This window comes from Taudactylus pleione, unplaced genomic scaffold (genome assembly GCF_031769625.1).
Source record: "Taudactylus pleione unplaced genomic scaffold, aTauple2 ptg000706l, whole genome shotgun sequence".
Lineage (NCBI taxonomy): Eukaryota > Metazoa > Chordata > Amphibia > Anura > Myobatrachidae > Taudactylus > Taudactylus pleione.
In genome coordinates this window covers 697321-723320 of record NW_028285108.1, presented here as the reverse complement: position 1 = coordinate 723320, position 26000 = coordinate 697321, and the positions used below count along the sequence as shown (strand labels likewise).

General features: G+C 46.6%; 1 protein-coding gene across 6 annotated transcripts in view; it reads right to left on the bottom strand.

Moving 5' to 3' along the window:
* Window positions 1-26000, bottom strand: part of AMPD2 (adenosine monophosphate deaminase 2) — a 224639-nt gene that overhangs the window by 105239 nt on the left and 93400 nt on the right. For all 6 annotated transcript variants that reach the window (XM_088456455.1, XM_088456454.1, XM_088456453.1 and 3 more), the window contains 3 exons: window positions 24697-24823; window positions 23314-23477; window positions 6426-6546 (listed from right to left, as the gene is read on the bottom strand). In XM_088456455.1, coding sequence (XP_088312581.1) covers window positions 6426-6546; window positions 23314-23477; window positions 24697-24823 — 412 coding nt within the window. The remainder of the gene's footprint in view (window positions 1-6425; window positions 6547-23313; window positions 23478-24696; window positions 24824-26000) is intronic.

The following is a 26000-nucleotide window of genomic DNA, read 5'->3' as shown; positions in this document are numbered from 1 at the left end:
TCTCTGGAAGACCCCACCTGTTCACTAGAAGTTGAAAGACGTCCTAGTGCAGGGACCACTCCCCCAGATGAACGTCCTGGCGACTGAGAAAGTCCGCCTCCCAGTTGAGGACTCCCGGGATGAATACTGCTGATATGGCCGGGAGATTGCGCTCCGCCCAGACCAGGATTCGGGACACCTCTACGAGTGTCGCCCGAATTCGGGTTCCTCCTTGCTGATTTATGTAAGCCACGGTGGTGGCATTGTCCGACTGGACTTGCACGGGGTGACCTTGGAGAACCCGATGTGCCTGCTGGAGAGCACTGAAAACGGCGCGGAGTTCCAAGATGTTTATTGGAAGCTCCTTTTCCGTCTGAGTCCATCTGCCCTGGAACAAGTGTGGACCCATGACCGCTCCCCAGCCACGAAGGCTGGCGTCCGTTGTCAATAGGACCCAGTTCACCACCCAAAACGAACGACCCTTGTTGAGATGGGTCGTCTGCAACCACCAGGCAAGGGACAGGCGAACCTCCGGAGTGAGCACCATCGTCTGGGATTTTAGACTCTAAGGCAGTCCATTCCATTTGGACAGGATCAAGTGCTGCAGAGGTCTGGAGTGAAACTGGGCATATTCCACCATGTCGAATACTGACACCATGGAGCCCAGTAACCTCATCGCCAAGTGTAGAGACACACAGCGACTCTGCAGACAACTGCGCACCCTCAACTGCAAGGCAGAGATCTTTTCCCCCGTCACAAAGATCCTCTGATAACTGGAGTCCAATAAGGCTCCGAGGTGCAGAATCCTCTGAGACGGGATCAGGGGGGACTTTTGCCAGTTTATCAACCAGCCGTGCCGTTGCAGTACTGCAATCGTCAGATCCAAGTGGCGTAGACGGAGCTCTGGAGACTCTGCTACCAACAAAAGGTCGTCTAGGTACAGCAACATGCGGACTCCCTCCAGCCGCAGGAACACCGCCATGACCGCCATAATCTTGGTGAACACACGTGGTGCTGTCACCAGGCCAAAAGGTAACGCCCGGAACTGAAAGTGATCGTTGCGGATTGCAAACCTGAGGAACTGTTGGTGACGCAAAAGAATAGGGACATGCAGGTAAGCGTCCTGTATGTCCAACGACACCATGTAATCCCCAGGTTCCAGCGCCAGAATGATGGACCGTAGGGTCTCCATCCGAAACCGCGGCACCCGCAAGGACTTGTTGAGGGCCTTAAGGTTGAGAATCGGACGGTACGACCCATTGGGTTTCTGCACCAAAAATAGATTGGAATAGAAACCCTGGCCCCTCTGGGAGAATGGAACAGGCACTATAACTCCAGCCTGGAGCATAGTGTGCAAAACCTTCCGCAGTTCCATGGCTTTGTTCTGGTCTAAGGGAAGACCATGGTGAAGACGTCTGGTACAGGCCTGTTTCCTGGGCTTGGCCGATTTCTTGGGGCCAGCCTGTCAGGGAAAGGACTGTGCTTTAGGCCTACCCTGGGCCCTATAAGGCCGAAAGGACGATGTACCCGAACTGGAAGGGGCCGCAGCAGACAGGAGACATGCAGACTTGGCTGCCGCCAACGTGGCCACAATTTTGTCCAGATCCGGACCAAAGAGGACTTCTCCATTAAAGGGCAAAGCTTCCAATCCCTTTTTGGAATCAGCGTCCGCCTTCCAGGATCGCAACCATAAGGTGCGACGAGCAGCAACAGCTGCCGGAGAAATCAGAGATGTGAGGGTACTAATATCCAAGGCCGCTTCATTGATGTAAGTGGCCGAATCCCGGAGATTGCCTACCAACTCAGCCTGTTCAGCCGAACAGTCGGAATCCAAAGATGCCTCCAAACTATCAGCCCCAGCGCTCCATAGTTCTGGCTACCCAACATATGGCCATAGCCGGTCTGGATGCCCCCCCCCCCGCGAGGGAATTAATGGACTTTAGGCAGATCCGTAGCATCCTTCAAGGAGGACATGGAGGGCATTGGCAATGTGGCACTTCGGACTAGGTGTGTCACATGAGAATCCACCTGAGGGGATTCCCACTTAGAAAAATAATTGTCCGCAAACGGGTAAGCCACTGCTAAACGTCTTTGAGGCCGATACAGTTTACCAGGGTGTTTTCACGCCTCCTCTAAATGGTCTACTAACTGACCCGAAAGAGGAAACACTGTGGCGTCACCCTTAATATCCTTGAAAAAGGCATATTTGGACTTGGACACCGGAGGATCATCATCCTCAATAACTAAAGCTGTGCGGACTGCACGAATAAGGCCAGGAATATAAACCTTAGACTTAGCGTCCGACTCTTTAGTACGGAGAGGTTCTTGGTCAGAAAGATCCAGAATCTCCCCATCATCGGTCGTCACGTCGTCATCCTCATAAGGAGCGGACAGAGACGCCACCGGCCGCTTGTGAGGCCGCAACACAGACTCCCCTTGTAACACGTCCGACAAATGCTGTACAGAACTTGTCAGTGAATTAACCCACGCAGGCTCCTGAGACCTGAGGAGGGGAAATAGGGAGACTGTGGGGTACCATCAGTTGTCTCGGGAAACCCTGCATAGGTGACGACACCACTGACTGCTGGGACAATCTCATCTGTGAGAACGCAGGTTGCGGAGCTAACTGGCCCACTAGGGTTGTAAGCGCTTTGCCGAAACAAGCCCAGGGCGGTTCCTGTACCGGAGCCGTGACAGTAATTGGTCGCGCCAATAAAAAACACTGCCGACTTTGCCCCTCCGCGTTACCCTCCCCCTCCGCTATAGGTACCTTGCACGTAGTACACAGAAGCTGGAGAGGAAATTCACTCTCAGACATGATGGTAAGTATGTGACCCCTCTCACTGATACTCGTTAGTATAGTGGGAGAACCACCCGGCAAACACCGCACCGCAAGGGATTTAGCAGAAGAAGAGCAGGGACAGTGAAATGGCTGACAGTAGAAAGTGAAAGTACACGCAGCAGACGCTAGCAGAAGTCACATACAATGCAAAGAAATTAATCCCTGCACTATCAGCGCTGATCCTCAACTACGCAGACACAGAGCCTGGTAGGACACAGCGCTGCATACACAGACCTGTTCCAACGGAGGAGAGGTATGCTGGGGGACCCAGACCACGAAACCACCGATCAGCAGCTTCCAGCAGCGTTCACCATGCTTCTGCAAAGATGGCCACCGAGGAGCAGAGAGGGGGCCGGCCTGAGGGAGGAGCGCTGCCACAGGGCCAATCGGCAGGTGCAGAGAGGGCTGTGTGCAGCGGGGGAGGCGCCGGCTGTGTACAGGGAAGGCGCACTCCCCTGGCATGCAATTAACCCTTGGGACACCGCAACGCTACCGCTCAGCTGCGGTCCGCTGTCCCAGGGGGGTAGTGGAAGCGCAGGTTGGTTACCTGGCTCCACGCTGCACCCAGTCCCCAGGGAGCCCCCTGCCTGGGGACTCTGGACCATGTGTTCAGCGGGGACCCACCGCGGGACCCTGCTGCTTACCTGCTGCCCTCTTGAATCCGGCCATGGTCCAAAACATCTGGGGTCACCGCTAGCTGTGACCCCAGATGCTTACCATAATCCCCGGATCAGTACCGGCGTTCTGGTACCAGCGGGGGTGTAGGGAAGACAGCATGGACGTCAGTAGTGACTGTCCATGCTGTACTTCCAGATGGGCAGCCACAGCTGCCTTGAAGAAAACTTCAGGGGCTATCCTTAGCCCCCCTCTAAACAGGTGCTCCGACTCCGAGCCGGGCACCAACGAAACTGAGATGCCTTGGCTCGGGGGCGGGGTATAGGAGGGGGACCATAGTGCATCCTGGGAGGCTGAAAACTTAACTCTATGGTGCCCAATGCCTGACATCATCACCTATACCCCAAGGTATCCTGTGGATACCCTATGGACCCTGGTGTAGAAATATATATATATATGTATATATTTTATATGAGAGAGAGACAGGGCTCTGGTCGTGATGACACATACTTGGAGGGGTGGCCGGAGACAGTATGCTGCTTACACACTGGCAGCTGCATAAAGGTCAACGCGGCCCCGTTGGATTGGTGCCGACTCACTCTAGCGGCGGCGGCGGCAGGGGGCGGGGAGAGGTGGACGGCTTCTATTTGCCCGGCGGATGCTCCTTTCTCTCTGGAGCCGCCGGGTTGCCTTTAGCTAGGCAGCAGGAAGGGAAAGTGGGAAGGTAGAGAGGGGTTTGCGGAGGCTGGAGGGCTACCTTTTTTCTTCGGCAGCTGCTCCATGTACTCTGCAGCCGTCGGGTGTTGGATCCGTGGGGCTGCCTTCTGTAGCCAGGCGGCGGGGGGCTAGGATAGCGGCTGCATTTTTCTATGCCTAGTGTGTGTTCTGCCGGGCTGCTTGTCACTTATTTTCCCCAGCGGCTGCTGTCTAGCTAGGCGGCGGCAGCGGGGCAGGGAGGGGTGGACGGCTTCTATTTGCACGGCGGATGCTCCTTTCTCCCTGGAGCCGCCGGGTTGCCTGTAGCTAGGCAGCAGTGAGGGAAAGTGGGGAAGTAGAGAGGGGTTTGTGGAGGCTGGCGGGCTACCGTTTTAACTCTGCAGCCATCAGGGGTTGGATCCGCAGGGCTGCCTTCTGTAGCCAGGCGGTGGGGGGCTAGGACAGAAGCTGCAAGCCGCCCACTGGGCATTTCTGACAGGTCTTATCAGATACAACCATGTCGTGGTCGTATCTGATACGACTGTGCCAGACAAGTGGTTACGTATTCTCTCAGGGTTGGACTGGGCTACAGGGGAAATCCCTGGTGGGCCCCACTGCCTAAGGTTCCCACCTACTCTTCTAATGTCAGGTTTCAGACAGTGTACTCAAATTATACATTGTTACTCTATTACAGGGTTAACTACCTGGCAGAACAGAGACATGGATGAACAGACCATGCACTGTAGTATCTATGTTTTCTGCAGGTTATGTCCTCTATAATGGTTGGCCAAGCCGCTGTGGTGGCTAACCACAACCTTTAAACATGGGCCCCTACCACTGCCTTCCCCTGGTGGGCCCTTCATGTCCCAGTCCGACACTGTATACTCTTATCTCAGACTGAATTTCTATCAAATCAATCTTTGCTTCCAAAAAATGTTTTTAATCATAATATCCTAAGCTAGGCTTATCAAATGTAATCAATCTAAATAAGGAATACAAAAAAGCCACAATGGAATGCAAAGGATTTAAGGTTCGTCCAGATGAGAGTTTACTCTGGCTGCCAATACGCTGCCACATATGTTGTCTACACAGATAGCAATGTAAAATACAGCACAGAGGAGACTATAAGAATGTGATGCTGGTATTCTTTTCCTGCAGTTACTAACCTGCTGTGATTATTGTACATTGCTGTTTATGTGGACACCATATGCAGCATGATATGTGGTTTCAAACACAGAATTATAAAAGTCGAATTCTGTTCAAAATATGTTTTTAGATATAGTGAATAGTAGAAAATCAGATTTAAACCCATCGACCCATCTGCAGTAAAATAACTTTCAGATTCACTTATCTCAACTATTTTTTATTAGAATTATAATTGGAATAAAAAAACATCTGTAGGTAGGGTACAGGTAGAAATAAATAATTTTTTATTTTATTTTATTTTGTGTAAAACTGCACTACTGTAGGCTCTGGGATAAGCTGCTCTACTTTCAATGAATACAGTAAACCACAGGTTCTCAAACTCGGTCCTCAGGACCCCAAACAGTGCATGTTTTCCAGGTCTCCTCACAGCATCACAAGTGAAATAATTAACTCCACCTGTGGAACTTGTAAAATGTGTCAGTGAGTAATGAGCACACCTGTGCACCTGATGGGTGACCTGCAAAATGTGAACTGTGTGGGGTCCTGAGGACAGAGTTTGAGAACCTCTGCAATAAACTAATAAAGTTAGAGCGCTTGTAAGTGTCTAGTTGAGAAGTAGCGCAATACCTGTGGAATAATATGATTAGTTAGCATGAATGTTTAAATAGCCACTTTTCTGCGTATTTAGATTGTCCGTACACGGGTGACTGGGGCTCCAATGCTACCAGCTATAAGCCGCACTGAGGTGATAGTTTTACCTGCTATCTAGTTATCCCTATCGCTGCCTACCTTTCGTGCTGCGCTTCCTTCCCGCCAGCTGGCTAAATATCCAGAAAAGCAGCTATTTAAACATTCATGCTAACTAACAGTTTTATTTCACAGGTATTGCTCTACACATTGTTTTATTTCTCAACTAGACACTTACAAGCGCTCTAATATTATTAGTTTATTAGAAATAAATATCAGTATGAGGGTAGGGTACTGTTGGGACATGAGAGTGTGTAAGAAAAGATGATATATTACAGATAAGAGGTATTACAAAATCATATTTCTGATAATGATATGCACTTACACGGGATGATTACAGTGTAATTCATGTGATAGTCTTGAGCCTCCTACAAATAAAAAAAAGTTGTATAAGCATCACCTTGCGCAACAGAAGCCCATGTGAGATGTTCTGGGACAGCATGAATCCAGACACTAGGTGGTGAATAGGTCCAGCTTCTCCACAGTGCGGCCGAAGAACAAATGTATGAAATCCACGTTGCCTGTTGCCACAGAGGTGAAAAAAAAGAGCACTGAAGCACATAGTACAATCGCATGATTCACATGAAACGTTCACAGATAATGGGCCAAATGTAATATGGTGAGAGATTAGCAGAAAACTCTCACACTTTTTAAACTCGGCCAATGTAATAGAGCAAACTCGCATGTTTTTAGACTCAAAAGACTCTCAGGATTTAAACTCTCATCCTGATGTTTTCCCATTTTGAAAATAAAAGTTGACCAATGTGAGAGTTTACTGAAAAACTCTCACATTTTCTAAACTCTCACCCTATTACATTTGGCCCAAAGTCTTTATTATCTAGTCCAATTGCTCTTTATAGTAAATTTACTAGCGGCTGGTTTGGTGTTTTTGGTCAATTTTCAATCGATTTTGCAAACCGAACATTTAATAAAGTCAAATCTGACGGCAAAATGACCAAAAATCTGACTTTAGGACATCAGATAATTTTTCCACATAGAGAAGAATAGCAGCTGCAGATTTACTAATGATCGGTTTTACAACCAACCAAAAACCGATCAGGCAGGGCCGGCTCAGGTGTAGCGCCCTGTGTGAGAATTTTCTGCACAAGAGGGGACTCGGGAGGTAGAGGGCACAGGCGGGCAGCGGTGGGCTGTGGGAAACGGGAGGGAGAAGGCACAGGCGGGCAACAGAAGGCTGTAGGGACTCGGGAGGGAGAAGGCGCAGACAAGCAGCGGAAGGCTCTGGGGACTCGGAAGGGAAAAGGCGCAGATGGTCAGCGGAGGACTTTGGCGACCGGGATGGTGAAGGCACAGATGGGCAGGGAGAAGGCGTAGGCGGTAGCGGAGGGCTGTGGGGACCGGGTGGTAGAAGGCGCAGACAGCTGTGGGGACTGGGAGAGAGAAGGCACAAGCAGGCAGCAGAGGGCTGTGGGGACCAGGAGGAAGAAAGCACAGGCAGGCAGTGGAGGGCTGTGGGGACCAGGAGGGAGAAGGCACAGGCAGGCAGTGGAGGGCTGTGGGGACCAGGAGGGAGAAGGCACAGGCAGGCAGTGGAGGGCTGTGGGGACCAGGAGGGAGAAGGCACAGGCAGGCAGTGGAGGGCTGTGGGGACCAGGAGGGAGAAGGCACAGGCAGGCAGTGCAGGACTATGGGGACCAGGAGGAAGAAGGCGCAGGCGGCGGCGGAGGGTTGTGAGGACTGGGGAGGGAGAAATCCCCCATTGGGTGCCAGCTGCGGCTTACGGCTCCTGCAGCGTGGGAGTCCGCAGCCGAAGTCACTGACCCAGTCACCAGTGCTGCAGACACCGGTGCTGGAGCGGCAGTGGGGGCGTCCTATAGGACGCCTTACGCTGCCCACTAACAAATAAAATAAGTTAAATAAATAAATTATATAAAGACAATTGGAGGACCACCTAAAGTAGCCCCCATAATAACTAGTGCCCAGCTCATGCCGGCACCAAACTTAAAACTGAGGCCCAGTGCCTGGTAGCTGGGTATAGAGGAGAGGAGCCTGGGCTTGTAGGTAAATTGCATTAACCGTTTGGTGGCCACACTCTCCTCTCCAGGCTATACCCAGAGTTGTCCCTGTACCCCCTAATGGAGGAAGAAGAAATAGGGAACCACACGGTTTTTCCCCCCTATTTTCCAGTACCATCCCAAGCTGAGAGGTGCTGGTTACAGATTTGAAAAAGGGCAACCCCAAGCATTTTTTTATTTTGTTTTAAAACTTTGTTAATTTTTCAACCTGCACAGATCATACTGAAGTGTGTCTGTGACTAAGTAGCTGTTCGCGGGGGGGATCATTAGCACTGCAGGCCCTTTTCCAATTTATCAGCCCAGTGTTCACTCCACAGTACAGACCCCAATATATACCATACCCCCTGCACGCATGTTAGCTACGCCCCTGTAGTTATATACTAATATAGAGTACAAGAGCTGCAATCAACTGTGCATATTTATGTCTTTATAATGGAATACCGATCTCTATTAAACATCTAATTTATTAAACTTATTTGATGAAAGGAAAACAAAATCTGCACTGATATTGACAGCTGTTTCTAAGCATGTGTATTAATATATATGGTGCCATGGGTGACACCCCAGGACATTTTAAGTGTTTGCTGATGTGAGTGCGGCCGTGCTTCACAAATATATATATATATATATATATATATATATATATATATATATATATATATACACACACACACACACACATATATATACATACACACACTACCGTTCAATTTTATTTATCAAATGAGCTGCAAAATTAATAATACATATAGTCAAGACATTGGCAAGGTAAGAAATAATTACTTTTATTTGAAATAATAATTTTGTCCTTCAAACTTGCTCCTTTTGCAGCAATTACAGCATTGCAGACCTTTGGCATTCTAACTGTTAATTTGTTGAGGTAATCTGAAGATATTTCACCCCACGCTTCCTGAAGTACCTCCCACAAGCTGGATTGGCTTGATGGGCACTTCTTATGTACCATACGGTCAAGCTGCTCCCACAACAGCTCAATGGGGTTGAGATCTGGTGACTGTGCTGGCCACTCCATTACAGACAGAATACCAGCTGCCTGCTTCTTCCCTACATAGTTCTTGCATAATTTGGAGGTGTGCTTTGGGCATTGTCCTGTTGGAGGAGGAAATTGGCTCTAATCAAGCGCTGTCCACAGGGTATGGCATGGCGTTGCAAAATGGAGTGATAGCCTTCCTTATTCAAAATCCCTTTTACCTTGTGCAAATCTCCCACTTTACCAGCACCAAAGCAGCCCCAGACCATCACATTACATCCACCATGCTTGACAGATGGCGTCAGGCACTCTTCCAGCATCTTTTCACTTGTTCTGCATCTCACAAATGTTCTTCTGTGTGATCCAAACAACTCAAACTTCGATTCATCTGTCCATAACACTTTTTTCCAATCTTTCTCTGTCCAATGTCTGTGTTCTTTTGCCCATATTAATCTTTTCCTTTTATTGGTCAGTCTCAGATATAGCTTTTACTTTGCCACTCTGCCTAGAAGGCCAGCATCCCGGAGTCACCTCTTCACTGTAGACGTTGACACTGGAGGTTTGCGGGCAGCACTTAATGAAGCTGCCAGTTGAGGACTTGTGAGGCGTCTATTTTTCAAACTAGAGACTCTAATGTACTTGTCTTTTTGCACAGTTGTGCACCGGGGCCTCCCACTTTTCTTTCTACTCCGGTTAGAGCCTGTTTGTGCTGTTCTCTGAAGGGAGTAGTTCACACCATTGTAGGAAATGTTCAGTTTCTTGGCAATTTCTCGCATGGAATAGCCTTAATTTCTAAGAACAAGAATAGACTGTCGTCGAGTTTCACATGAAAGTTCTCTTTTTCTGGCCATTTGGAGAGTATAATCGAACCCACAAATGTGATTCTCCAGATACTCAACTAGCTCAAAAGGAAGGCCAGTTTTAAAGCTTCTCTAAAGAGCAAACCCGTTTTCAGCTGTGCTAACATAATTGCACAAGGGTTTTCAAGGGTTTTCTAATCATCCAGTAGTCTTCTAACGCGCTGAGCAAACACAATATACCAGTAGAACACTGGAGTGATAGTTGCTGGAAATGGGCCTCTATACACCTATGTAGATATTCCTTTAAAAACCAGACGTTTGCAGCTAGTATAGTCATTTACCACATTAACAATGTATACAGTGTATTTCTGATTAATTCAATGTTATCTTCATTGAAAAAAACAGTGCTTTTCTTTCAAAAATAAGGTAATTTCTAAGTGAACCCAAACTTTTGAACGGTAGTGTGTATATATGTATATGTATATATATATATATATATATATATATATATGTTTGCTGACAAGAGACATTTCACACGAGCCTGATTTGTGCAAGAAATTGAAGCTGGCATTGAGGTTATTCAATACCTGTGAAATAAACTTTGTAAGTGACACATTGGGGGGGTCATGTATCAAATAAATATATACAATTGACCGGCGGTCGGGATGCCTGCGGTCATAAGACCGACAGGGGCAGGTAAGTAGTCTAACACTCCCCCTATCCCTCCCCGGTTGGTGCCTAACCCGAACCCACCCCGGGAGGTCCCTAAACCTAACCCCCCCCATCCCCGGCCTATCCGGCGGTCAAGATACTGACATCGTTATCTTGATCTCTTCGGGATTCCGGAGTCGGCATTCTGACGGGTGTTGGGATTCCGGCGTCGGTATATTGACGTCCAGCATCCCGTCCGCCGGCATACTGACAGTGGGCCTGATTCAGACCCGCTCGCGAGCGGGTCGATGGTGCTCAAGTGCGCATGCGCGAGACCCGAATAACGACGGCCAAGCCGTCGTTATGGTTCTCGCACCAAAGGGGGCGTGCTGTCGATGGTGATTGACAGCATGGCCCCTTTGGTGGGCGTGCAGGGGGCGTGGCTGTCCAGACGGAGACGTTCCTATGGGAACGCCTATCGTCTGGGGCCGGCCCCACTGACATCACTTGTGATGTCAGTGGGAGTGCTTTTAGCTCTAATAGAGCCAAAAGCACTCCAGGGCTTGCGGCAGCGAGACCCTTCTGCAGGGTATCGTCGCAAGCACGATGGTCGCGATGGTCTTGACCATCGCGACCATCATTTTGGCCGCTCGCTATAGCTGTGGGTGGTCACCCACAGCTATGCGAGCAGCCAGGAGATCGCTCCAAAATGAGGGAGGGACGGCTCTGATTCAGAGCGAGCGCTCTGTCAGAGCGTCCGGCTCTGAATCAGGGCCAGTATCCCATATCTAAGGTTGGAGAGAGATAGAGTGGAGAGAAATAGAGAGATAGAGTGGAGAGAAATAAAGTACTAGCCAGTCAGCTTCTAACTGCCATTATCGGCTGTGTTTGAAAAATGGCAGGAGCTGATTGGTTGGTACTTTATCTCTCTCCAAGCTTTGATAAATATCCCCCTGGGACTTAAATCAATTGGTGATGGTTGTATCAAGCAGAAACAGTACAGAAGTGAACATGTGGAGAAGTTGCCCATAGCAACCAATCAGCTGCTACCTATCGTTTTATAGAATGTACTTGATACATTGTACCTTGAAGCTGATTGGCTGCTATGGGTAACCTCTCCACTGTTCCACTGTTTACTGCTTGATACATCAAACCCTAAAGATACATAAGATAGGAAGTACATTTTCCGTAAGGAAGTGTGTATTTGTAGGATAAATCTGCATGCTATAAGTCATTTACAAGGGAGATTTATATAATATTTAATTTTATTTTGTTTTAATAAATGTTTATGCTATAAGCAATTCACTTTGAAACATTGATCTTTTTGACATTTCTAGGTAGATACTTGTATATCTTCCCAATGTAGCTTTATGGTGATTTTGGTATGGCCACAATTTACCCATCTTCTAATGGCTATTTCCAACAGGATAACACACTGGGCCTGATTCAGAGGTGCATGCAATAGCAGCTGGGAGTGCGTCTTCACTGCATTGTGACTGCTTTTTTATGCTAAAGCCACAGCCGATGGTATTCATACAGAGGTGCCCAACGGCTGCGGCGCTATTACGCCACTGAGCGTATTGAGATGCACCATCGGAGATACACTAGCCCTACAAAGGGGCAGAATCTACGCCTGTGTCAGTGTAACTGTGTCTTCAGACACAGCCGCTGACCACAACATGGACTGAAAACAGTGGCTGCTTGCGCACTGCGTCAACAATTCGCACACTTCTGAATCAGGCTCGCAGCGAAAACTTACCTGCAGTGTTACTGACAGTCAGGGAGCATTTGGGGAATAGCAGCAAACATGTAGGAATGTCGCAACCGTTTTCGGGGAATGTCGCAGCCTGCATCTGCAATCCTGTATGCAAAAAAATGGATCTGGCGTTTCAGTACATGCAGCTATTCTGTGCAACCATAGGGTAACATGGAAGGCTGACTACATAAAAATATGTGACCGATGCTGATGTACGCAGATGCTTGGATTTGCGAAGGATCCGTTGGGTGCCTCAGTACAAATCTAGGCGTCTTTGACATTTGCATATTATCTCACAGTCATTAAGCACACAAACACAGCAGCGGCAGCATTAGCATATAACTCTAATTTAGGCCCTTCATATCAAGTTGGTTCCACTATGTGTCCACGGTTTAAACAGCAACAACCTTTAATGTTGCAGATCATATACTCATATGCTTGAGACTAAGGGCCTGATTCAGTGTTGGATGCAGTGTCGATGTTTGCACAGTTGAGCGATTATTTGCTACTGTGCATGTGTGAAAAGTCCTGGAAAGCCCTATAGCACATGCATACCACTGAGTGTACGCAAAGATTGCTGCTGCGTACGTGATTGCTCCCATTTGAGCTGGCAGCGGAAAGACACTGGCATTCCTGGGAGTTGACTAGGAGGTGGGTTGAAGTGAATGTAAACAAAGGCCGTCTAATGGGCATTTTATGCAGCTGCGTTCTCAAACACAGAGACAAAGGCACAGATGCCATGTTTAGAGAATGTACAGAAGGAGACACTGGGCCTGATTCAGAGCCAGACACAATTAGCGCTCGCTCGTTCAGAAAATAGGGGTGGCTATTCAAATGAACCGTTCGCTCTTTGTGGACTGTTCACGCCTCTAGGTCTGAACGAGCGAACAAAACTTGCGGTCATTTTTTGGAAAAATACGCCCCCTGGCCGCTCGCATCCTACGTCATGTCCGCTATTTATTAGATTAATCGAGTACATCGACCAGCGTATGAACTGCTCGCTATTCTTGTGGTTGGTTTTTGCTACCACAATCTTGCGAGCAGTTCTGGCTATAAAATAACCCAGTGACGTGGTCAATGACGCTCCTGTATTAATTATGCACACCCTTAAAACGCCCGTTTTGACCTTTAAGCTCGCCTGCGTTCGGATCTCCACTCCCCGTTTTCAAGCACCTTCCCCTGTTACCACCCACATACGCCTCCTCCTGTCGCTCAAAATAGCAGGCATTCGCTGTTTAGCAAACAAACGAATTTCGGCCACACTGACTGGTTCGCGCATGCATATAACGATCCGTACGCATGCGCAGTTGGGCAAACATCGCTCGGAGCGAACGAGCGGTCACTTACGAGCGGCTCTGAATCAGGCCCACTGGCCCTCATTCAGAGGCGGTCGAAGGATGCAAGCGGTCGCTCAGAAACTGGGCGGCCGGTCAGTTGACCGGCCGCCTCTGTTTCGGTCGTTAGGCTGTGGGTTTACACCCACAGCTCTAACGACCGCTAGGGTGATGGTCGCGATGTTCATAGACCATCGTGACCATCGGGGCTTACGACGAGACCCTAGGGTAGGGTCTCACTTGTCGTAAGCCCCGGAGAGCTTCTGGCTCTGTCAGAGCCGGAAGCTCTCCACTGACATCACTAGTGATGTCAGTGGGGCCTCCCCCAAACGGCAGGCGTTCCCATGGGAACGCCTCAGTTTCGGCTGCCACCCCCCCGGCCCGCCTTCCAAACGGGGCGAGCTGTCAATCAACATCGACAGCTCGCCCCCTTTGGAAAGAGACCCGCTACGACCGGCGCTGTCGGTCGTAGCGGGTCTCACGCATGCGCACGAAGGAGCCGGCTCCCTCGTGCACATTTGCACTGGACAAACATCGAGGCGGCCGTGCGGTCGTAGACCGTACGGCCGCCTCTGAATGAAGCCCCCTGTGCCAACAGCCACACCTATTAGCGTCCACAGAGGTGTACCATAGATGAAGCAGATTGAAATTGCACGTAGAGAGAGATGCAATTTCGGTGGACAATTTAAAGAGATGGTATGCAGTCGGGAAGCAGGCGGACCTAATCCCGACAGCCGGCTTCCCAACTGCTTAACCCCGGCGAGGGTTAAATGACCGGCGCCTGGCATCCTGATCGAAGGGCCGCCGAGCGCGGATAGCCGCGGGGGGAGAGTTAGGTTTAGGGTTCGGGGGGGGGGGGGGGGACTTAAGGTTAGGCACCCCCCGGGAGGTTAGGGTTAGGCTAGGGGGAGGGAGGGTTAGGCACCCCCTGGGTGACTTAGGGTTAGGCACCCCCCCCCGGGGGACTTAGGTTTAGGCGGCGGGGAAGGGGGGGGATTAGGGTTAGTCACTGTGGGGGAAGGTCAGGGTTAGACACCCCTAAGGGAGGGTTAGGGTTAAGGGGTACAATAGGTTAGTGAATACTTACCTGGGGACGATTGGGATTTTCATCCTTGTCGGGCTGCCGCTGTTGGAATTTGAACCGCCGGCCCTGGGTCCGGCTGTAAATCATACCGATTCCAAAGATATAACAGGACGGCGGCTAGCCAGTCGTGGGCAAGTCGTGGTCAGTGGCTGTGTCCAAAGACGCAGTTCTACTGACCCGAGTGGCCATGTTCAGACGGAGAAACTGCAAATTTCATGGGGTAGGTGCAATCTCCGATGGTTCATCGCAATATGCACAAAGGCGGATTAGTACAGCATCCAGTGACCATCGGGGGCATTAGCAAAAAGATGCAGTCTTGCTGCTCCTCCTTTCCTTTTTGGTGTCACAAACTGTCGGCCATCATCTCCCTCATCATGGTCACTAATAACCTACTCACTACTAAATCTAAGAGTCACTTCCTTATACTTACCCCCTCAACGTTATGGCCGCATCTGACACTGTTGACCACATCCACCTCCTGCAAATCCTTCACTCCATCCTGACACAGCACTACTGTGGCTCAACTACTACTTTTCTGTCACGACCAGAACCGCAGGTTCGCGGGCAGCGCGGACCTTACCTGTCAGAGCGCTCTGGCAGGGCCCTTCCTGCAGGAATCCTGGCTTCTGGAGATGATCCTGGGTCTGGAAATCGGGCAGAGTGGCTGGCAGAACAGCAGGCAGTGCATTCCTGAGTAGCTCTAGTGTCCATCTTGGATCCAGGTCACATGTCTATTTTCGACCAATCAGCTTGCAGCTTGGGCTGGAGGGCTAGCAAACTATCCTGCACTACATGAAGGTACTAAAGGGCTGTCAAGAGGCTCTTTAGTTGCCAGTGCAACGTGTTACACAGCCTAGCTGTGTGTTAGTTCCTGTGTCCACTCCGGATCCAAGCTCCAATCACGTAATGACATTTTTCCAACCGATTCTTCTCTGTCCTGCCTCCATCTCCACTCCTCTCCACTTCTGTAAGCATCACAAGCTGTCTGTTAGCCATCTCACCAAAGCTTCCCCCATCCTCTTCCTCAACAGCATCGCCATTTCCCTTTTCCCTAAGTATGTTGTCTTACTTTCATCAACTCTGCTCTCTATTTCACCCACCATATTCAGTAACTCTCCCTACTCTGACATATCTACTTGTCTATTTCAAAGGATCAAGCCCTTTCTCATCCTGTAAGCCACTAAAACGCTCATTCATGTCAATATAATCTCTTGCCTAGAGTACTCTAATCTACTCCTCAGCGGCTTACCAAACCCTTTCCTTGAGCCTCTTCAGTGTATCCTCAACACAGCTGTGCACCTCATTTTTCTCTCGTTACTCCACCTGCTACCCCCTTTGCCAGTCACCGCACTGGCTCCCTGTTAGGTCTAAACTCTTCTGATTCATCTGCAACTCTTTTCCATAAATCTCTATCTTCATTTCCTCGCTCGCTTTCTTCCACCCACCTCACAGTGCCAAAGACTGCAGCCTCACCTCTTTCTTGATCACTGCTTCCCACTCATGCCTTCAGGCCTTCTCAATTACTTCTCCCAACCTCTGGAATGCCTTCCAATGATTAATTAGATTTGCTTCCAGCCTCCCAGCCCTTATATATACCCTCAAAACTTATTTCCTCACTCAATCCTACCACCTTTCCTCCTAACTCTTCAGCCTCGGTGTGGTTCCACACAAGGACTATCTGTTTATATACGATTGGGCATAGGCGGATTGGGGGGGGTTTGCACGCGGGCTCAGGCCCCCCCCCAGTTGTTTCTGCCAATATCTTGTAAAGCGGAGAGCAGCAGTGGTGCACTGAAGTGGCCCGCAACGGCATTGAAGCGGTACTAATAATGAGTCAGACTGCCTCATTACAATACTCAGCTGCAGCCGGCCGCGGGCCCTAGCTAAGCAGGAGGAGGTGGTCCAGCCGGAGTGGAGAAGGGTGGTCCCTCCCCTCCTCTTTTCTCCGAGTCCTCTCTGACACTGCTTGCTGCCGGGTCTCCGATGTCACGATCTAGTGACCAGCCCCGGCGCGAAATCCAGAGGGGAGGACCTGGCCTACCCTTCCTAGTTTATGGCATGCTAATACCAGGCATAGGGGTGGAACTGACGGAGACAATGGAGGCTGTTGCCGTTGGGTGCCAGCCTTGCAGGGCGCACCTCTCCTCCATTGTCCCAGCCAGCTTACTCCGTTCCCTATTAGTAAGTGCCCGCAGTGCCAGGGTTGGACGGGCCCATCTGGCACAGTGCAGCAGCACAACCAGTTAATCACAGGGGGAGGGCTCTTTGCAACCACAGGCAGACATAGATAAACAGCTCCCTGACAAGAGCCCCTCTTACACTGCTCGCATGCAGGGGGCGCCGTCCCTTTCCTGTTTCCCCATGAATCATGGGATCATCGCTCCCACCCCTGTGAGCACCTACATTGTTGTTTTTATAATATATATCTAAAGGAGTGTGTGGTATATAAAATGTGTGTGTGTTTCATTATTCATTTCTTGTTTGGGGTGATGTGTTTTAATACTGTCTGCGGTGGTGGGGTGGTGTATTAATGCTGTGTGTGGGGGAGGTGTATTAAAATTGTGTGTGTAGTGTATTCATACTATCTGTGTTAAATGTGGGTCACTGCTGATGTTCTCTGTGTTATATGGAGGTCACTGCAATGCTCTCTCCATTACATAGCGGTCACTGCAACACTGCATTTCCTGGCGAGCACTGCAATACTCTCTGCATTAAATGCCGGGCACTGCAACACTCTTGCATTATATGGCGGGCACTGTAACGCTCTCTACATTACATGATGAGCACTGCAACAGTCTGCATTATATGGCAGGCACTGTGACACTGCATTACATGGCGGGCATTGCGACAGTCTCTGCATTGCATGCCAGGCACTGCGACACTCGGCATTACATGCTTGATGGGCACTGCGACACTCGGCATTATATGGCGGGCGCTTTAACGCTCTCTATATAATATCTAGAGCACTGCGTCATACTCTGCATTACATGGAAGGCACTGCAACACTCTCCATTATCCGGACACTCTGCATCATATGGTGGGCACTGTGACACTCTGCATTATATGGTGGGCACTGCAACATGATCTATATTTTATGGTGGGCACTGATGGTCTCTGTATTATATGGCAGGCAGTGCGATGCTCTCTGCATTATACGGCGGTCACTGATGCTCTCTGTATTATATAGCAGTCACTGCGACTTACTCTGCATTATATGATGGCTGCTGATTTGTTCTCTGCATAATATGGTGGGTCAATAAAATGCTCTCCGTATTGTTTGGCATGACAAAAATGCATTCAGTGGTGTATGGCAGTTACTAAATTGCTATCAGTATTGTATGGTAGCCATTAAAAATTTATTTTTTGGTGGTCACTAAAATGCTGTCTTTATTGTCTAGCGTCTCTAAAATGCTCTCCGTAATGTCTGGCAGTCACAAAGACTGCAGAAGGAATGAGCGATTTTTACACTACCACACATGCGTCATTTTATGAGATATCACTCTGGGCATGCGTCAGATTAGCAGTCCAAAATCGCATGGATCTGCATCAATCTGTGAAAACGAGCAGTAACAGGTTAGCGAGAAATGGGCTGTAATTGGATGGGGAGTACAGAGTCATAATACAACTCATTTTCATAGTGATGTCAAGGTAGTGTCATTTGTTTTACGAAGTTGAAGAGTAGTCATGTGGGCAACATCTATCTTGCCTCCGGGCGACTGGAATTAAGTTACGCCACTTGTCATGAATGGTAGTCCGGGTCTGCTTTGCCCCTGCTGTGTCGGCTATTTTATTGTCATGCACAAGGATCGGTGACTGGGTGAAAAGTCAGTCCTTCACTCACAGCATACTCTCTTTCCCTCCCCTTCTCTCGTCCGACTTCTCTCCCCCTCTCTCTCTTCGTTCCTTCCAACTCTCTCTACCTCCCCTCCTCTCTCTCCCGCCCCTTCTCTTGCTCTCTCTCTCTCTCCTCCCCCCCTCTCCTCTCCCAGCTATCGTGGTAAAGCCTTTTTTCTGCCTGTCTACCCCACTGATACTTTCCTTTCATGTCCCAATGAACCCTTTCAACCCAATTTACCCCATTTACTCCCTACTACAGAGACCTCAGATATCATCTGCCTCTACCCTTCACCCTCTGCTTCTCCGGTTGACCCTAGCTCCCCTTCAGCTACAGGACCCAACGTGACATGGAGTGAGGGCGGAAGTGTGGTTCCATGCACTGACAAAAACTGTTATTTCGTCTCAACTGTAGTATCTGGCCACCAATAGTAGAAATTTGTACCCTCGCGGGCTTGCTTCGCTCACCACAATTTGCTTGCCACAGTCTACTATTCCCAAACTATGTCCACGTGGATAGTAACTGATGGCGTCAGGGTCCTGTATCTGAAGGGGATCTAGCCGCAACCCTGCTTCTCTGTCACCCTCTCCCTGTTACCCAATGCTTCTCCATCACCCTCTGCTTGTCACCCTCTCTCTCTTCCCAGCACCCATTGCCTCTCGCTGCCATTTGACATATTGTGAAATTTGGTTAGGGTGGAGGAGGGGGGCCCAAAGCATATTTTTGCACCTGGGCCCACAACTTACAAGTTCCACCACTGAGTTTGAGGTATCAAATAAAAAAAAAATGACAATGTACTGGAGTGAAAGGTCACTGGCTATACAACAAGAACTGCAGCAGAGTGGACTACATCTGGAAGAACCTCCAGGTACTGATAAAATGCTGGGGCACGCATGGCAGGCATCCTAACCTAGATCTTGTAAATCTACCTATTATATGTGACCAGTACTGTTCAAATTTATTGGTCATTAGGTGAATTTGGCAGAAAGGGGGGGGGGGCTGTGTTGGGTGTCAAGCTTTTATAGACATGTTTGTGTTATTTACAGTTCTCTCATAACTGCATATTTATAAATTATTCAGTACAGGTTGAGTCTCCCATATCCAAAATGCTTGGGACCAGTGGTATTTTAGAAAATGGAAAATTCCGTATTTTGGAATATTTGCATACCATAATAAAATATCTTGAGAATATGACCCAAATATACACACAGAATGCATTAATGTGTTATATACACCTAATAACCTGCAGGTCATTTTATACAATATATTCAATAATTTTATGGCTCAAACAAAGATTGTGTACAGAAATTAAATTCATTTATGTTTCAGATACACCTTATATACACAGCCTGAAGGTAATTTTATACAATATTTTTAAGAATTTGTGCCTTAGACAAAGTTTGTGTACATTGAACCATCAAAAATCAAAGGTTTCATTATCTCAGTCATGCCGAAAAAAATCCATATTTCGGAATATTCGGTATTTCGGAATATTTGGATATGGGAGACTCAACCTGTATTAAATGGAACTGGCTTTTTGTATATATTTAATATGAATTCTGCTTTTCTGTGTCTATGGGGTCTGTTTCAACTTGCCAAAGGGATACTTTTCACCGAAGCAATTCAGCTTTGCTCCGATGCTGAGACAGCTGCTCCAAGAAGCAGCTGTTCCACAGCGCCCCTGTCATTGTCTACAAGATGGCAGCGCCAATAGACTGGTCTATGTATGAAAGGTCAGTTCACCTGACCGTTCCGCCAGCGGCAGCTGTCGCTATCAACAGCTACAGTCTGGCGATGCCCTATCCCCACAGCAGGGACAGCGCTGTCCTTGCTGCGGGTGCTGCCAGCTCCAGGGCTGCACGCAGGATATTGCGATATCCCACGCATGCTCAGTGGAGCCGGCCGGGACTGAGACACACCGCACCAGCACTAGGCTGATGCGCTGTGGTCTCTAGAGGGGATCGCCAGAGTGGGGCGTTACCACTCCCCCACTCCGGCCGATGAGATGTTAATACATCTCATTGTTCGTGCATCCTGCTTCTCCTTGGTAAAGAGGCAAAGCAGGAAGTGTTATAGCGGCACATTAAGTGTTATAAGCCGCTATAATACATCTCCTCCATGGTGCTGTGAGAAACTCTGCAGGGGTTCCTCTCCTCTCCCCTCACACACTGAGGGGTCTATTTACTAAGATGCCATTTTTTGTGGTGAAAAGGGCCCTGCTGCTTCGCCTGCAAGCGCTGCGAAGCAAGAGTTGGCTACCACACATATTACTAATAATAGACCTGCCGAGGATGGTGAATGTTAAGTCACCCTCTCAGCAGTGTAAGCAGCACACACGAGACGCTGTACTCACCATTACCAGGTCTCCGTGCAGCAGGAAGCAGAGAGGAGTTTTTTTTTCGACAAACTTTAATTACGGCTAACCAGACACAGCTCAAGTTCTGCTTCTCCAGTGAGGAGAAGCAGATACTGGCAGCTACAGGAGGCGGTATCAGCGCTAGAGAAGACACCTGATGGTAAGTGACATCTCTTAGTATACCTGGGACACTTAGCGCTGTCATAGGTGTTTATCGCTGGCAGTCTGAGAAAATCCCTTTAGTACATACTGAGAAGCAGTATGTACAGGGATTTTCTCTGCCTTTAGCATTTCTAACCTCTTTTCTTAGTAAATAGACCTCTAAGAAACTGTAAACTGATTGTAATTGTTGTATTGTTTGCACTGTAGAAGATTAGTGCTAGCTTAAGGTAACGGGTTTAATCCTTAAGATTTATACATAATAGAAACTGAATTGCTGAAATATGCTTATTGCAAATTGTAAAACTGAATCTTTGACTTATTTATATCTGCTTAACTTACATTCCAAAGTAAAATAGTGACTTATTTATATCTGCTTAATTTGCATGCTAACATTGCATAGGCTAAAAAAACTTAAGGTGCGTACACACTAGACGATATTTTGCATGATTCGCACGATTTCGACGCATCGGAACGACAAATGGTCTAAAATCTGTCCAAATAGTGAGAGTGTCCATTCAAGATAACGATGCGCATACCCACAGGTCGTACATCGCATCTTCAGATCTTGTCTACAGCAGGCAAGATCTGCCAATCTAATACACGACGCACTGGAAATCGTTAAGGACGCACAATAAATCGTTGGTCAGATTGGACACTTTTTAGTACCATATCGTGTCCTGGAGTGCAGAGGAGCTGCCGGAGGAAAATCAAGGAAAATCGCTTGCGATATTGCATCTTAAGCACATCGTCCAGCGCAGTGGTCGCCAACATTAATTGAGGTGTGAGCTTCTTTAGTAAAATGAAACCTCCTGAAGAGCTACTAAAATTGTAAAAAAAAAAAATCTGGCTAATATCCGAACAATTGAAGGTCATTTAATCAAAATTAAAAAAAATATGTTTCATAGAAAATAACAATGCATTTAATTATTACAGTGATATTGTTGTAGCTTGTAATTAAAATTTAAGCACAGGCATATTTCACTGTTAATTACTTATTGTTTTTACCCCAAAAATGACATGGAATTATTGGACTGATTAAGCTAATTGGAAACTTACATTTGCCTAATTAGTCATTAGGGAGGGTGTCCAAGGGGTTCAGAGGTCCCGACATTTTAACATGAAAATAAAGATTTTCCTGTCCATCTCTCACCCTCAGAGAGGTGCGAATTGTCTGACTGATCAGTATGAGCTGCTAATTGGATTGTAAAATGAATTCACTATGCGAATTCGAAGAGAAAATAGCAAATCGCACCTCGCAATTCGCACCTAATTGGATTGACCCCTAAAAGTCAGTGACATCCATCGCTAGTCAGGAGGTAAGACTACAAGTAGATTGACTTGTTAAAGCGAGGTATTACACTCTGCATTACCCAACTCTGCTCCCTCTCCCTCCTTGTTGTCCACCCACCTCCACTCTAGAATGTTACCTCACAAGCATGGCCTCTTTTATGGGTTTTCTGTACATAATTATGAAATTTGTAGGTTGTAATAATGTATCTATGTAAATTTGTGAACATGACTATCTAATGTCATCCACTTTGTACTATGTAAATGTACACCGCTACATTGTGGCAGCATATAAATAAAATATACTAATAAAAAAATAACTGCAGCCTAATAAATATTTATAGAAATTTGGGGAACATGTATGTAATGAAGCCCAAAAAGATGCTGAGTATAAGAGATCTATTTACTAGTAGGAAACATACGATAATGACTGTGTAGTCCATATTGATAATCCACCAAGATTTAACTTAAACTCCCATGTTAATACAGGTTGAGTCTCCCATATCCAAAATGCTTGGGACCAAGGGTATTTTGGATATCGGAATATTCCGTAGTTTGGAATAATTGCATACCATATTGAAATGTCTTAGGAATAGGGCCCAAATCTAAACACAGAATGCATTTATAAATCATATACACCTTATACACACAGCCTGAAGGTAATTTTATACAATATTTTCAATAATTTTGTATCTCAAACAAAGTTTGTGTATATACATGAAATTAATTTATGTTTCATATACACCTTATACACACAGCCTATAGGTCATTTTATACTTTATTTTTAATAATTGTGTGTCTTAATAAAGTTTGTTTACATTGAACCATCAAAAATCAAAAGTTTCACTATCTCAGTCATGCTAAAAACATTCCGTATTTCGGAATATTTGGATATGGGAGACTCAACCTGTATACTATTTTATGAGTGAACACACAAAATGCAATTATACAGAAGACCTCTCTTTAAGTACATATTTCTATTGATTGATATGTATATACCTGCGCAGGTGGTTGAGTACAGTCATGTTGGCGTACATATAGTACAGGTAGTAGGAATATGGTGGGTTTTCATCGTCCCTCCAGTTCTCGGGGAGTGGACTATCCATATTAAAGATATGATGTTCTGGCTTTGATTCATCATCTACACTGTCAAAGCCATCCATCTGAAGACGGTAAATAAATATGGTTAGTATGAACAAAGAAAGCTAGTGTGTTACAGACACAATATGCTTTCACCCATGTAAGCCTTGAAAAGCTGCAGGGAAAATCACAAGTTGTTCAGTGACTGTACTGCAGACTCACCTTCCACTGCATGCATGCTGCAATACACGGCAGGAAGGCACTCAGATGTCACCTACAGGGTTACATATCTGGCAGAGGACAACAGAGTAAAATACCTACAGATGGCTACCAACAATAGTGTTAGTAAAGAAGGGAAAGGTCGCTACTAACTTTAATATCTAGATTCGAATCTTTTCCCCTAAAAAGCCTAATAACTTCATTATTTCCTTACTGTATGATCACTAGGCAGCAGAAACATTAACAGCAAAAATGTGCGGAACATCTCATTATCAATTTAAGTATTAATAATTCCTGACTGATACAAGATTCCTTTTAGATCAGCTATTATTTTCATTTAAGATTTGTTTATTACAGATTAATTTTTTTCATTACATTTCTTTAGTGTGGTACTAAAGTGTACTGAATGACTTCCCATATCGTGCAGTATAATTTCATGAGTCATAAGTGATATGAAACGTGCAACCACATTTCCGATTAATTCATATCATAAGACACAATCTGATTCTCAGTCGGATGCAAAGTAGAAGTGTTTGCATGATGATGCGGTAGCCTGATTTACTACATGCAAATTTACACAGAGCTAATGCAAGGATCCGTGCAGCTTTAAGTGTGAAGCCGCTCCGCACGCTGGGCCCGATTCGGCAGTGCACTGCTGATCGCAGAGTCCCAATGTTCAGGAATCTGTGCATGTGCAGGACGCGTTCTGTGCATGTGAAAAATGAGCCTGCGCTCCCGCACGCAGACCAGCAGCAGACTGTCAGTGATTGACAGTCTGCTGCCATTTCTGGGCAGGGAGGGGGCAGCGACGACCTCCATTTGTCAAAACAGATCCGTATCGCCACTGTTGGGTGGGAGTGGAGAGGCCAAGATCACCGTCAGCTGATTTTGTTTAATTTTGAGATGAGCCCACAGGCCAACATCACTGTATATTATATTATTATATATATATATATATATATATATATATATATATATATTATATATAATAATGCCAGTGAATTTCAGTTCACATAGTGCATTTCTTTGTAAGATGGTGGTTTGTAGCTTGTCTGACTCTAGATGCCATAGGGCAGTACTCACATGCTCCAAAAATAGGTGCAGTTCTGGGTGACTGGCTGGGTTCACAGTGACTTCAAAGAGAGGCATGAAAATGTTCTCCAGGATCTCTTGAAAACTATTAACCTGCTTCTTACTACGAAACACATCACTGAAAGGGATAAAACAGGATACTGAGTGCACAGATAAAGGACAAATTCATTCTACTTTTTTTTTGCAATTTGCAATCATAACATATCCTGCTCCGAATCACAGTATATATTATCCTACAATTTAGAGTAAGGAAACTAAAACCACTGGCGATCTTGGCGCTTGGTAAACCGACAATGAAAACATCCAGTTTTACCAAATACAATTGCTTCCAGTACAGTGCAACTCAGCATCCAGCAGGACTTCTAGGGAGGGTCTATAAAATGATTGTGCCCCCAGCTGTGGGTACAAGGGCAATTAGCTACTTCTGCTCCTTATTGTAATTAAATAAAACTTATGTCCCCTGGTTAAGTCTAATAATGATAGTACTGTCCTCAATTGTGATAAAATAAATCTTGTGTCCTGTTTGAATATAATGATAATAGTACTGTAGTGCCTCCTCTTTAAAATAATCAATTATTTGTGCCTTCTTTAAAACAAAAAAAACCATAAATTTTCCCAAGTAAAAAAAAATTTAACTCGTGCGTCACGTTCTCTTAGGGATTGTTTTTTTTTTTTATTATTTCTCCTGTAGTGTTTCAAGATTCCAAATGGATTACAGCAGAATAAGATTTTTTTTGTCACTTTGTTATTTTTTTATGGGGAAACATTTTATTATTTTAAAAAAGGCACGGTTAATTTATTATAGTACATGAGAGGAACTACTAATATTAACAGATTTAAACAGGGGCCACAGTGAATTTATTTAATTACATAAGGAGGCACAACTATTATTATTGATTTTAAACAGGTGACACAAGATTTATGTAATTGCAAGAAATGTAGTTATTTACCCAAGTATGAACCAGCTAGGGGTACCAGGAATGGCCTAATGCTACAGATGTGTCCACAATAATCTATCCTCCGTGTGCGACAAGTGCTACAACTCGGTAGCGGCAAGCGTCTTTTTGTGCAACGTTTTACCTTCAAATGCATCTTATTCACACAGAAGTCAGAATTGATAGCACAAGCAGCTTCTGCTGATTAAATTATATGCAGTATGCCTATGTTCTGTGTGTGACTGCGGGTGTATCTGCATGCTAAACACTACATTACAGTGATACACCCGCAGATGCACAGAGAACATAGGCATGCTGCATATGATTTTAATTAGCAGAATCTGCTTGTACTATCTATTC